At 46.4% G+C, this 13086-nt stretch overlaps 1 protein-coding gene and 1 non-coding gene across 2 annotated transcripts in view; one reads left to right on the plus strand and one right to left on the minus strand.

Moving 5' to 3' along the window:
* SVOP (SV2 related protein homolog (rat)) overlaps positions 1–13086 on the plus strand; it is a 73454-nt gene that overhangs the window by 20986 nt on the left and 39382 nt on the right. The window contains 4 exon segments of the mRNA XM_010828677.1: positions 792–952; positions 3483–3568; positions 5243–5341; positions 8735–8806. Of these exon segments, the coding sequence (XP_010826979.1) occupies positions 792–952; positions 3483–3568; positions 5243–5341; positions 8735–8806 (418 nt within the window).
* TRNAG-UCC lies at positions 9808–9880 on the minus strand. Its single transcript has one exon. It is a non-coding gene; the product is annotated as a tRNA-Gly (tRNA).

Here is a 13086-nt window from a genome sequence, read left to right on the forward strand (position 1 = left end):
CCAGTCCTGTGGCCACTGCTGAGTTTTCCAAATTTGCTGGCATATTGAGTGCAGCACCTTCACAGCATCGTCTTTTAGGATTTGAAACAGCTCAACTGGGATTCCATCACCTCCACTAGCTTTGTTCATAGTGATGCTTTCTAAGGCCCACTTGACTTCACATTCCAGGATGTCTGGCTCTAGGTGAGTGATCACACCATCGTGATTATCTGGGTCGTGAAGCTCTTTTTTGTACAGTTCTTCTGTGTATTCTTGCCACCTCTTCTTAATATCTTCTGCTTCTGTTAGGTCCATACCATTTCTGACCTTTATCGAGCCCATCTTTGCATGAAATGTTCCCTAGGCAAACCATTCAATATCACAGTAATCCAAACCTATGCCCCAACCAGTAACGCTGAAGAAGCTGAAGTTGAACGGTTATTTACATTAGATATAGACAATGAGTATAAATTCTGAAACACATATGTTTCCAAACGGTATTTAGGTCTAGAACAAAGATATCCTCATTCACATGGCTTACTATGTGAATAGGGCTCCCCCTGGAGTTGTGCAGTGCCCAACCTGTCCAACTGTACTAGACAGCCCTGATACATAACTGTTAAAGTTGTCACTCTCCCCACAGCCCAACTCAACAGAAATGCCAGCCTCTACCTCTTTCACCCATTCATGGACCATGAGAGAACTCTCTGGACCACAAGTGAAGGCTTTTCACCTGTCTTGGGCACAACTATACCGCAAGGTCGTCAAGGAGGAATTCTAGCTATCATGACCAGATTTGCTCTCTCCTCTAGGGTGGTGAAATTCCGTCGTACAGGCGAGAGTGCAAGGTCAGAGGACGACACGGCTTCGGGAGAGCATGAGGTCCAGATTGAAGGGGTCCGTGCAGGCCTAGAGGCCGTGGAGCTGGACGATGGGGCGGCCGTGCCCAAGGAGTTTGCCAATCCCACTGACGGTGAGGGGACCCTGCAGTTGGGGCAGGCCATAGTCAGGGGCTCTGAGGCTCCAGAGTTGCCTCTCCAGGTGGCACTCAGAAGGGTCTTGTGAAGGGGCTGGTAGGAGGGCCTGGAGGCCCCAGGGTGACACTGGCAGTGTGGGCTGGACATGCATGGCTTTCTCATCAGGCGAGGTTGCATCACCATCCCTGACAGTCAGCATCATCGACTAACACTTGGCCGAGGATGGCAGCCACAATGATGATGGTGAGGCTGATGGTGGTGGTGACGAGGAGATGGTGCTGCTGGTGATGGTGATGGTGCTGATGGTGGTGATGGTGACTGTAAAGATGACTACAGTGATCAGAGCCGCAGACGAGGCTGAGGGTTGACTCTGTGCCAGGCGTGGTTCTAAGCACACTACATATGTTACCCACTTCATCTTCACAACAGTTCCAATTGGAACTATTACAGTCATATTCCCCATTTTGCAGGAGAGGCCACAGAAGCACAGAAAGGTTATATATCTTGCCCAGGGTCACACAGTTAGAACTTAGCCAAGCTGGATTTACACCCAGGAAATCTGGCCTCAGAGACCACATCCCTACCTGTGACCTTGTGCTCCCTCTGAGTAGAGATGGTTAAAGGAGACTTGAAGTGCTCATAGGGGACCTGGTCTCCCCTTACCACCTGATAATGCTGATGCATGAAAACATTCTGTTCGTTCCTCAAAGGGCCCAGATTCCCAATCAGAGAGAGGATTAACAGCTTGAGCCCGAGGCCCGTTGTTGGCAGATCTAAGGAGGCAATGACTGGAGTGGGAGTGAAGGCAGAGGTTAGAAGCAGTGGCTTCGGATTCAGGCTGATCTGGGCTAAATTCCCAGATATGCAGTGTCCCAGCTGTATTGACACTGGGCAAGTCCATGTCCCCCTCTAAAAAATGGGGCTAAGACTGAGCCTTTAACTAGTAGGTGTCACAGGGACTCAGTGAGATTATGTACAGCAAGCTCTTACAGCCTGGGTCCCCAACCCCTGGTTCCAGTCCGTGGCCTGTTAGGAACCTGGCCGCACAGCTAGAAGTGAGCGGTGGGTGAGCAAGCTTCCGCTGTCTTTACAGCTGCTCCCCATCGCTCCCATTGCTACCTGAGCTCCGCCTCCTGTCAGATCAGCAGTAGCGTTAGATTCTCATATGAGCGGGAACCTAGCCATAAAGTCAAGGCGGAATACTCTGAGGTCACTACAAAACAAAGTGCACAATAGATCTAATGTGCTTGCATGATCCCCAGAGCTGCCCCTGTCTATGGAAAAATTGTCTTCCATGAAACAGGTCACTGTTGCCAAAAAGGATGGGGACCACTCTCTTAGGGCAGTGCCTGACACACGCTGAGCTCCCAGTAAACATATAATTTTATTATTACTATTACTGTTCTTATTACTGAGGCCGTTCCAGGACTCACTCTGCTTTCTCCTCAATATTATTGAAGGAAATCAGACCCTGCTGGTATGAGAACACCAGCTTATACTTCAGGAGAAAATGATGTTTGATGTAAGAGGCTCATGATTGAAATTCCAATAAGATGACAACTCCCAGCAGGGGCAGATAAGATCCTCAGAGGCACCCCCACAGGACGGCCACCCAGCATGCTCCTTTAGTATTTTTATTTTTCAGTTAATTTTTATTTTTTGTCTTGGAATATTTTAAAAGTACAGAAAAGTTGCAAGGATAGCACAGAGAGTACTCGTAAACTCTTTTTTTCTTTTTTAAAATCTTTTTTGTTTGTTCATTATTTACTTATTTTTTTTGGTATACTCTTCATGCAGCTTCCCATAAAGTTAGTATCGTACCTAATCATGACATACTTGTCAAAACCAAGAAATTGAGACTGGTGCATTACCCTCCATGAAACTCCAGACTTTATTCAGATTTCCCCAGTTTTCCCAGCAGTGGTGTTACAGGAATCAATTCTAGCACAGCGCATTGTATTTGTCTTTTAGTCTTTCTCAAAGCCACTTGTGAGCTTCTAAATTGCATCCTCAATTTTTTCTGAGCACACAAATACCATGTGTTTATTTGGAAAGCACTGGCATATGATCAAAATGCACAAAAAAAGTGAGTACTGACACACGATCCTATTGACGGGCTATGGGCATTCAATCTGACTTCCTCTGCTCCACCTTACTTTGTTTTCTAAAAATTAAATCACAATATATTGTATGCATCTTTCTATATCTGCACGTTTTTTAATAGGTGGGTTGTATTTTAGGATGTAGATATATAAACATTCATATATAATACATAAAATAATTTAACCAGTTCCTTGTCAATAGACATTCTGGGCTGTCCATTTATTCCCTTTGTAGAAACCACGTTGTATTTGACTTTGCAGCACACTTCACACTTGACAGAAGGTTTTCCTAGGATAAGTTCTAGAAGCAGCATGCACTGCTTTAAAGAGCTTGGCCAGGGATCCCTCTAGATCCGCCCCCCTGGAACTAAGACAAGTACAAAATGCTGTGACTCCTTCCTTCCCCTCCCCTTTCTCCTCCCAGATACTTTCATGGTGGAAGATGCGGTGGAAGCCATTGGTTTTGGAAAATTTCAATGGAAGCTGTCTGTTCTCACCGGCTTGGCTTGGGTAAGTATCTCTGGGGACGATGACGTCATCTTCAGTCTCCAAGGAACGCCATGCTGCTCAACTGGGTTTCCATGCTCTACAAGGGAGGACAAGGTTCCCTCCTCTTACAGTCTTTGCGTCAATCGACAAAGTTTGAGTGACCTTGGGTGATAATGAAGTCTGAGCCTAGAGGGAGTTGGGTGTGGTTGACAATTGCCCTCAAAGAGGAGTTGAAGCTTCTGATTAATTAAGTGGTTCTCAACCCTTTGAGGCTCAGGGCTACTCTAAGATTCTAATGCCATCTGTGCGACTCACCCTAGAAGAACACGCACAGATCAAAATGTGCCTTCTTCAAGGGGCTTGTGATTCCTTATTAACCTTGCCAGATCTACCTAGAGCAAATGATGTATCTAGATCACTGTCATTGTTCAGTTGCTAAATCCTGTCTGACTCTGCAACCCCATAGACTGCAGCCCACCAGGTTCCTCTGTCCGTGGGATTCTCCAGCCAAGAACACTGGAGTGGGTTGCCGTGCCCTCCTCCAGGGGATCTTCCTGACCCAGGGATTGAACCTGAGTCTCTTATATCTCCTACGTTGACAGCTGGATTCCTTACCACCAGTGCCACCTGGGAATCCCCACTACCTTCCAGAGTTTGCTCAAATTCATATTCATTGAGTTGGTGATGCTGTCTAACCATCTCATCCTCTGCCATTAATCTAGACCATTAATACAAGTGAAATGGATTTTTATGAATAGTGCAAAACTGAGATTTAACTACCTGTTTTTCCAAACAGTCATCAATTTCCCCACCTCATTTCCTCCACTAATTTGCAAAGTGGCTTTTATCATCCACCACATTCCCGGGGCCACGTGGGTTTACTTCTGGACTCTCATTTCTGTTCCACTACTCTGCCTGTTTAATCCTGTAAAGGTACCACAGTGTTTCATTACTGAGGCTCCCTAGTATGTTTTAATTAAATTAAAAAGATCACACTTTTTAATGTTAATTATACTGACAATTCTACATGAACAATGACCAAAGAGAAACTAGCTTTTAACTGAGCTACAAGAGAAAAAGATCACTGTCTCTCTACCTCTAAAAAATGTTTTTCTAAAAAAAAAAAATGTTTTTCTGATTTTCAAAATATGCTACTTTCCCAGTCCATTCAGGGAGTGTCCCTAAATTTTTTTTCAAATGTGGGAAAACATGCCCAAAGAATGTTAAATGTCTAGTCATCAGTTCCTGTGTGGTACCACACTGTTTTAACTTCTGGAGCTTTCAGTGTGTTTTGATGGGTGATTGGGCACTCAGCAGAAGGTAGAAGAGGGAGTCTCTCTCTTTTTTCTTTTTTTAATTAATTGATTTATTTTATTTTAAAATTTTGGGGGGGCCATACTACGTGGCACACAGAACTTCCTGGACTAGGGATTGAAGCCATGCCCCCTGCAGTGAAAGGGGAGAGTCTTAACCACTGGACCACCAGGAGAGTCTGAAGGGATTTTTTTATGCACTCGCTTGGGACTGTGGACTTGTGACATTTTAAATTATCGTTTTAAATTTTCTGAGATCATAAGGCTCTAAGGTTTAAATTCTTCTCTCCTGCAGTAAGTTACCATGAGAATTTTTAGTGAGGGGCCAGCCGTCCCGACCCAGGCAGCATCCTGGCCTCACGTGTTTGCTTGCTCCCTGCAGATGGCCGACGCCATGGAGATGATGATTCTGAGCATCCTTGCGCCGCAGCTGCACTGCGAGTGGCGGCTGCCCAGCTGGCAGGTGGCGTTGCTGACCTCGGTAGGCAGCCCAGTGGCCCTCTCCTCTCGTGCTCAGTTCTGGTCCCCCAGGGGGGTGTTCTGCAGGATGCCCCCCACTTCCTCCTGCTGCTGCCGAGGGCTCAGCAGACAGGAATTAAACCCTCAGTGGAATCACCAGGACCTCAGCGTCCCTTCTCCATCGCATGTATCCTGGCAGGTCTGCAGCCAACTCTAACCACATCTGGGGGCCCCAGATATCCTGCTCAATTGTGGGGAACTTGGAGCCCACCTGATCGGATCACATAAACCTTATAAGTCTCGCTTTTCCAAAAAGGAGACACCAGTTCCTTCCACATGAAGGTGACTTCAGGGTTGGAAACAGCATAGTACCTGTTCAGTAAACTGTAGGAACTGGTGCTCCCTGGAGCTAAGGCTTGGAGGAGCATGAAGCAGAACCCTTCATTCTTGTCTTGTTTTCTTCTTGAACTGGTATTTTCATTCAGTTTCTCCATATAGTTTTATCTTAATGTAAGGTTGTGAAAGTGAAGGCTGCTCAGTCGTGTCCGACTCTTTGCAACCCCATGGACTATACAGTCCATGGCATTCTCTAGGCCAGAATACTGGAGTGGGTAGGCTTTCCCTTCTCCAGGGGATCTTCCCAACCAGGGATCGAACCCAGGTCTCCCACATTGCAGGTGGATTCTTTACCAGATGAGCTACAAAGCAAGCAATGTGAGATTTTACTAGGCTTGAAAGTTTCATCAGTCACCCCATTATAATTTTTGTGACATTTTCAATTATCGTTTTTAATTTTTTGAGATCATAACGCTCTAAGATTTAAGATGTTTCTCCTGCAGTAAGTTAACCATGAAAATTTTTAATAGTAAACAACAGATCAAAACAAGATATAATTAATTTTGATAAATAATTGCTAAACATAAGTCACTTTTATCAGGAACGCACCTCTTGATGAAGAGTATGGAGTGTTTCTCAACTATGTCACATATTCTTGAATTGTTGTTCAATCACTAAGTCGTGTCTGACTCTTTGTGACCCCCATGGACTGCAGCATGTCAGGCTCCTCTGTCCTCCACTATCTCCCAGAGTTTACTCAAACTCATGTCCATTGAGTTGGTGATGCCATCCAACCATCTCATCCTCTGTCGTCCCCTTCTCCTCCTGCCTTCAATCTTTCCCAGCATCAGGGTCTTTTCAAATGAGTCAGTTCTTCAAATCAGGTGGCCAAAGTATTGGAGCTTCAGCTTCAGAATTAGTCCTTCCAATGAGCATTCAGGGTTAATTTCCTGTAGGACTGACTGGCTTGATCTCTTTGCTGTTCAAGGGACTCTCAAGAGTGTTCTCCAGTGCTACAATTTGAAAGCCTGTTGCCAAAATGAGACAGGGTTCAGTTGTAATGCCATTTCTATTTTTCATTTTTACTGAATAGACATGAGTATGAAAGGTTTTGTTCACATATAAAAAGTTTTGCTGGAGGAACTGAAGGAGTTTTATGATAACTCAGTAAACTAACGCCACTTGATTCTTTTCAGCAACTTCCAAGTTGCGTGCTGAAGAGCACACAGCAGTTGTTCATGAAAAATTATTTTTAGTGATCTAATTTGCTGACAGCTTGATTAGCCTCTCCTGCAATTTGGTTAAAAATAATAAAATGGAATTGGAATCAAGATGACTTGCGAATGGATTTGTATCTGTGTCATTGGTATCCTTTTGGAGGCAGCCTAGAGGGTTTAACTTCAAAGCGATGGCTGAGTACAACGGGGGGCAGCGTATGAAGAAGTGGGGGAGGGGTGGTTGAGAAGGGGAGCCGGGAACAGATGAGACCCCCTAACCTGTTCTCGGGAAAGAGTTTCTATGGAAGTTGAGGGTGTGGAAATTAATTCCTTTAAAATTATCCAAATTTGCTTTCCCTTGGAATGCCTCTGTGTAGCCTGATTGGAGCCCACGGCTCTAGGACGTGCCTGGAGGAATGCTTTTGGGTTCAGCCCACACTAGGCAATGCTGTTCCTATCTCTGGGCCTCAGTTAGTTGCCTTATCTGAAAAATGGGATAATAATAGCACCCACCTCGTGGGGCTCCTGGAAACATTTGGTAAGACGTATGTAAAAAGTTCCAATACTTTGGCCACCTCTTGTGAAGGGCTGACTCACTGGAAAAGACCCTGATGCTGGGAAAGAGTGAGGACAGGAGGAGAAGGGGACGACAGAGGAAGAGATGGTTGGATGGCATCACTGACTCAATGGCCATGAGTTTCAGCAACCTCAGGAGATGGTGAAGGACAGGGGAGCCTGGTGTGCTGCAGTCCGCGGGGTCACAAAGAGTGGGACATGACTGAGCGACTGAACAATAGCAACAAATGTAGAGAACATTCAGTGTGGTCTCTGACGCTTGGTGAGTGCTCCAGAAAGGATAGAACAGTGAAGAAAGCTCTAGTCAGCCTGCTTGGGCTTAAAACCTGTCTTTACCCTCTCCTCCCTGGGATCAGAGCAGATTTCTAAAACCCTTATTTTTCTTTTTAAAAACTTTTTGGCCGTACCATGTGGCACATGGATCTTGAGTTCCCCAACCAGGAATGGAATCTGCACCTCCTGCATTGGAAGTACAGAGTCTTAACTGCTGGACCTCCAGGGAAGTCCCCTTAACCCTTCTAAGCCTCAAGCTACCTATCTATAAAATGGGTATGAGTAGTCATACCTCTTCAGCTCTGATCAAGGACTAACAAGGGAACCAGAATTTTGCCCAGCACACAGTGAGCGCTCCATGGATGCTTTCTCTTGCTCATGGCTTCCAGCTCCCATCCTAACCTCCTGTCTCCTGTATTCAGTTCCTTGCAACCTTTAATATTTTCTTAGCCATAAGACATTTCTTGGGTTCTGTAGGAAACTGGAAAAATACTAGCTCTGCAGCCAGGCAGCCTGACTCCAGCCCAGACTGCACGACTAACACTTGTGGACTTGGCCACATGACCTCACCTCTCTGAGGCTCCGTTTCCTCATGTTTGAAATGGGGATAACAGCAGCACCCACCCCGTAGGGTTGTTGGGAGACTTAAACAGTAACAGGAAGCACACAGACTAGTGTTTGCATCTTAACAAGATCTCAGAAATGCTTGCTTGCTGAGGAGCTTCAGTCAAGTCCAACTCTTTGCCACACTATGGACTGTTAAGAAATTCTCCAGGCAAGAACATTGGAATGGGTTGCCATTTCCTTCTTCAGGGGATCTTTCCAACCCAGGGATCAGACCCATGTCTCCTGCTTTGGCAGGTGGGTTCTCTACCCCTAGCGGTACCTGGGAAGCTGTAACACTTGGTTCATTCTTATTGCTAAGAGTGTGACTCTGCAAGCTCACTTCGGTGTTGCCTTTCTCTGCGATGCTCCGTGTCACTGTCTAACAGAAGCTGTCTTTGCCCCCACAGGTGGTCTTTGTCGGCATGATGTCCAGCTCCACCCTCTGGGGAAACATCTCAGACCAGTATGGCAGAAAAACAGTAAGGCGACTTCCCCTAAGCTTGTGTTCTCTGGGTTATCTCCTTGACAACAACAAAACTTGTGCCAACTGAACTTTTTTTTTTGGTGGAAGTTTAATTCAGAGCTACATTGAAGGGCAAAGAAAGACATTGCTATGAGGTTGTGGATTCTTGAAAAAAAATCACACCTCCCTAGGGGGCCCAAGCATGTGTGTTTCAGAACGTAAAAGATGCTGGTGGTGGTGCTAGCCCCATCCCCTTGGTGCTTAACCCTTCTGTGCCTCAGTTCCCTCATCTGTAAATGGGAGAGTAATATTCTTCCCCATAGGGCTCCTATGGGGAGTAAATGACCCTTGTACAGAAAGTCCCTGGTTCAGAGGAAATCTTTCCTCAATTCCCATTACCTGTTATTCACCAAGCTCATGGTGCCAATAAATATGGCCAGACCAGTGCTAAGATGAAGGTGTATCTGGCTCCAGAGCTCACATCCTTCACCCTGACCTGGGCTACTGGGAGACATTACTGAATAGAATGCCAGAATTTAGTAGATCAGTTGAACATTCATCTACTCTTAAACAGATGAAGCCTGGGGGGCGACCTGTAGGGGGTGCCTCCAGCTCTTCTGACCAGCTTGCTAAATCCCACACCCAACACAAAGCTGGTGTGACTGGAGAGAGGGAGAGAAAGTGCCCCCAGATTGTAGAGCCTTCTCCTCCCCAGCATGGAACTCTGGCCCAATATCAGGAAGGATGGATGCGGCTCTAATTATAAAGCTTCCCCAGAACTCCTCTAGGACTAGAGGGCGAACCAGACAGCTGGCGAGCCTTGGCAAGCTCGAAGAAGCTCCTCCTAGCTGCTTGATCTGCCTTGGCCCAGCTGAGAGGTTTCTGTGAGAGCCTCTGCTGCGTGACTTTGCAGGAGACTCAGTGGGCCGCTTCTTTTTAAGTCGACCTTTTTTTTTTTTTTTTTGCTGCACTGAGAAGTGGGATCTTAGTTCCCTGGTGCGGCATGTGGAATCTTAGTTCTCCAACCAGGGATCGAACCTGGGCCCCCTGCATTGGAAGCACAGAGTCTTAACCACTGGACCACCGGGGAATTCCCTCAGTGGGCCACTTTGATCCCTACAGAAGTTTCTACAGCCTGGGGACTTGTGGCAGTCATGGAAAGGAAGGGTGACCGTGGGTGCGTGGCTTCGTGGGTATGGAGACACACGCACCTGAGTTCATATCATAGAGCCCCCTGTCGAGCGAGGTAACTTTGGGCAAGCTGCTCTCCCTCTCTAAGCCTCAGTTTTCCCATCTGCAAAATAGGATTGACAACAGTAGGAACTCACAGGACCATTGGGACGATTAAATAAGAATGTGTATATAATACATTTAGAACAGTATTTACTGATGCATGGTTAGCCTGTGATCGGTGGTAACTACTATTGATTGGGACTCAAGAAAATTTAGAATGGGATCAGGTCATCGTCTAGTTCAAAGGCTCTAGGACCATGTCAGCTTTAAGGAATAAAAAGGGGTGGCTGGCAGGCACCAGGCCTCTCATTTCAGTGTTCTGAACATGCTCGGGTTTTCCTGTGAATATTTTCACTATACTCGAGCATGATTGGAGAGTACCAGGGGCTTGGGTCAGGCAACCCTGCAGGTGACTGAGCAGTGCTCCTGGCAATGAGATCAGTGTACTTCTCTGGAGCTGGGGTTGCAGGCCTGGCATCCAAGTGACAGCTAGGCTTTCAGCTTCTTAGAGCGGGAGCTTGAAACCTTTCCAGGCTATGGATTCCAAACAGGTTGGCCATGAGCCAAAGGTGGCCCCCAAATGTGTTTAATTTATCCCATGCAGTGCTTAATGGGATTTTTGAATCAGTTGCCTCTGTTTCAAAATGGCCATATTTTGCATAAAAGTAAAAAGAGTTGTGGGTTTTTGGAAAGCTGGGTAATCTGGTGGCTTAGAACCCACGTTCTGTGATGGCAGCTTTTGGCTGGAGCTGAGGCTGGCAGGGCGGGGCAAGTTCTCTTTCATTCACCCAGGTCCCCTGTCTTCACTGCATTCCGCCTGCATCAGGCCTGTATGTTCTCTACCGGGGGTAATAGGGAGCTGATCCTGGACAAATCACTCATCTCCTTTGGCCCTCAATGTGCAGTTTTTAAAGAGGACATGAAAATAACAACCTCTTTCCGTAGGGCATGGTAAGGACTCAGCATCACGATGAGGCAATGATTTCAAAAATGCAAATGAAAGTTCCGTGAAGTCAGAGCCTCTGGCTGTCCTGTGGGCTGCTGTCACGCAGGACAAAACCAAGTGTTTAGCAACCAGTAGGCCATCAATATGTGCAAAGTCAAAGGATGAATGCCAGGCCCACAAGAGGTACTCAGTACCTGCACAGTGAACCAGTGAGTGAATAAATGAATGATACATTTCAGTACCTCTAGTGTGGCACACACAGTCGGTGTTCAATACCTGTGTATTGAATGAATGAGCAGTATATTATCAGTATCCCTAAGGGTCTGACATACTGCTGCTGCTGCTGCTGCTAAGTCGCTTCAGTCATGTCCGACTCTGTGCAACCCCACAGACCGCAGCCCACCAGGCTCCCCCGTCCCTGGGATTCTCCAGGCAAGAACACTGGAGTGGGGTGCAGGCATTCAATACCTGCTTATTGTGAAATAAATCATTGAATGAGCAAATTAATGAGTGCATAATATCTATGCATTCTATCTCCAGAGCTGGGTATACAGGGGCTGCTTAATAAATAGGGAAGGAAGGAGGGAAGGAAAGGGGGGAGGGGTAGCAATCTAAAAGGCAGAACAGATGTTAGGCAGAGCGACAGCAGTTAATGAGAACCCAGAGGACGTTTCCGCAGAGGCCCTCAGCAGTGCTTGGATGGGGCTTGCTGGCAGCGCTCACACCTTTGCAATGCCATGACGGTCCCTCCAAATGGCTGCTGAGTCCTTGTTCTCTGGGCAACTGGAAAGCGCTGGCATCAGTGGGCAGATGCAGGGCCAGCTGCACTCTGCTGTGACCCGACAGGACCAGTCGGCCTGCTTGTCTTTGCTGCCTGGCATGAGGGCATCTGGTGACCTCAGCAGGGCAGCACGGCTGCCAGGCAGCCCCGGGAGGGAGGCACAGCTCCCGTGTGTCAGTCTGGGTGCCCTCCTCTCTCCCCACTCTTCTTCTCCTGCTTTGTTTTCCTTCTGTTCTTTTATTTTCTCTGCCGCTGAAAGTGAAAGTCTCTCAGTTGTGTCCGACTGTTTTCGACCCCATGGATATACAGTCCGTGGAATTCTCCAGGCCGGAATACTGGAGTGGGTAGCCTTTCCCTTCTCCAAGGGATCTTCCCAACTCAGGAATTGAACCCAGGTCTCCCACATTGCTTCCCAACCCAGGGATCAAACCCAGGTCTCCTGCATTGCAGGCGGATTCTTTATCAGCTGAGCCACCAGGGAAGCCCAAGAATGCTGGAGTGGGTAGCCTATCCCTTCTTTGCCAGTGGATCTTCCCCTCCCAGGAGTTGAACCAGGGTCTCCTGCATTGCAGGTGGATTCTTTACCAGCTGAGCTACAAAGGAAGCCCATAATTTGGTTCTCTGCCACTAATGATGTCTTATTTCTGATTCAAGACTTCTCAGGTTCCAAGGAAGAAGATCCCTAATAAGGGGACGTATGTATACCTATGGCTGATTCATGTTGATGTTTGGCAGAAACCAAAAAAATTCTATAAAGCAATTATTCTTTAATTAAAAAAAAAAAAAAAGACAGTCCCTAGTAAGTGAGGTCAAGTCAGAAGAAAGGAACTAAGTCTGTGGCGGGTACCAGTATCCTTGTTGTTGTTGTTGTTGTTTAGTTGTGTGGCCCTGGGTTTAGAAAGGGGAGCAGAAAGGTTGCTTTTTTATTTATTATTCTTTATTGCAATAGATCCAGATCTTCCTAGACTTTACTCATTCCTGCCCCACATATTCTCTTATGTACTTAATATCTGTCTTTATATCAACATTAAAAACATCCCTAGATGCATGTTTTTTGAAAAGGAAACTTGATTTAGAGTCTTAAATGGGAAATCAATAGCAATCACCCTAAGTAAGAAATACCTGCAAAAATAAATGCAAAGGAAACAGTGTTATAAAATCCTAGCTGGTATGGTTGCCTCATTGCTCTCTCTGTTAAAGAATAAGATTAGCAGATGTTTAAAAAGATGTTAAAGATGGTTACCAGGGTGGAAGGATGGCGGGGGATACTTAGAGAGTTTGGGCTGGACATGTACACACTTCTATATGTAAAATGGATAGCCAACAAAGTCCTGCT

Source organism: Bison bison, unplaced genomic scaffold, assembly GCF_000754665.1.
Source record: "Bison bison bison isolate TAMUID 2011002044 unplaced genomic scaffold, Bison_UMD1.0 scf7180017864495, whole genome shotgun sequence".
NCBI classification, from domain to species: Eukaryota; Metazoa; Chordata; class Mammalia; order Artiodactyla; family Bovidae; genus Bison; species Bison bison.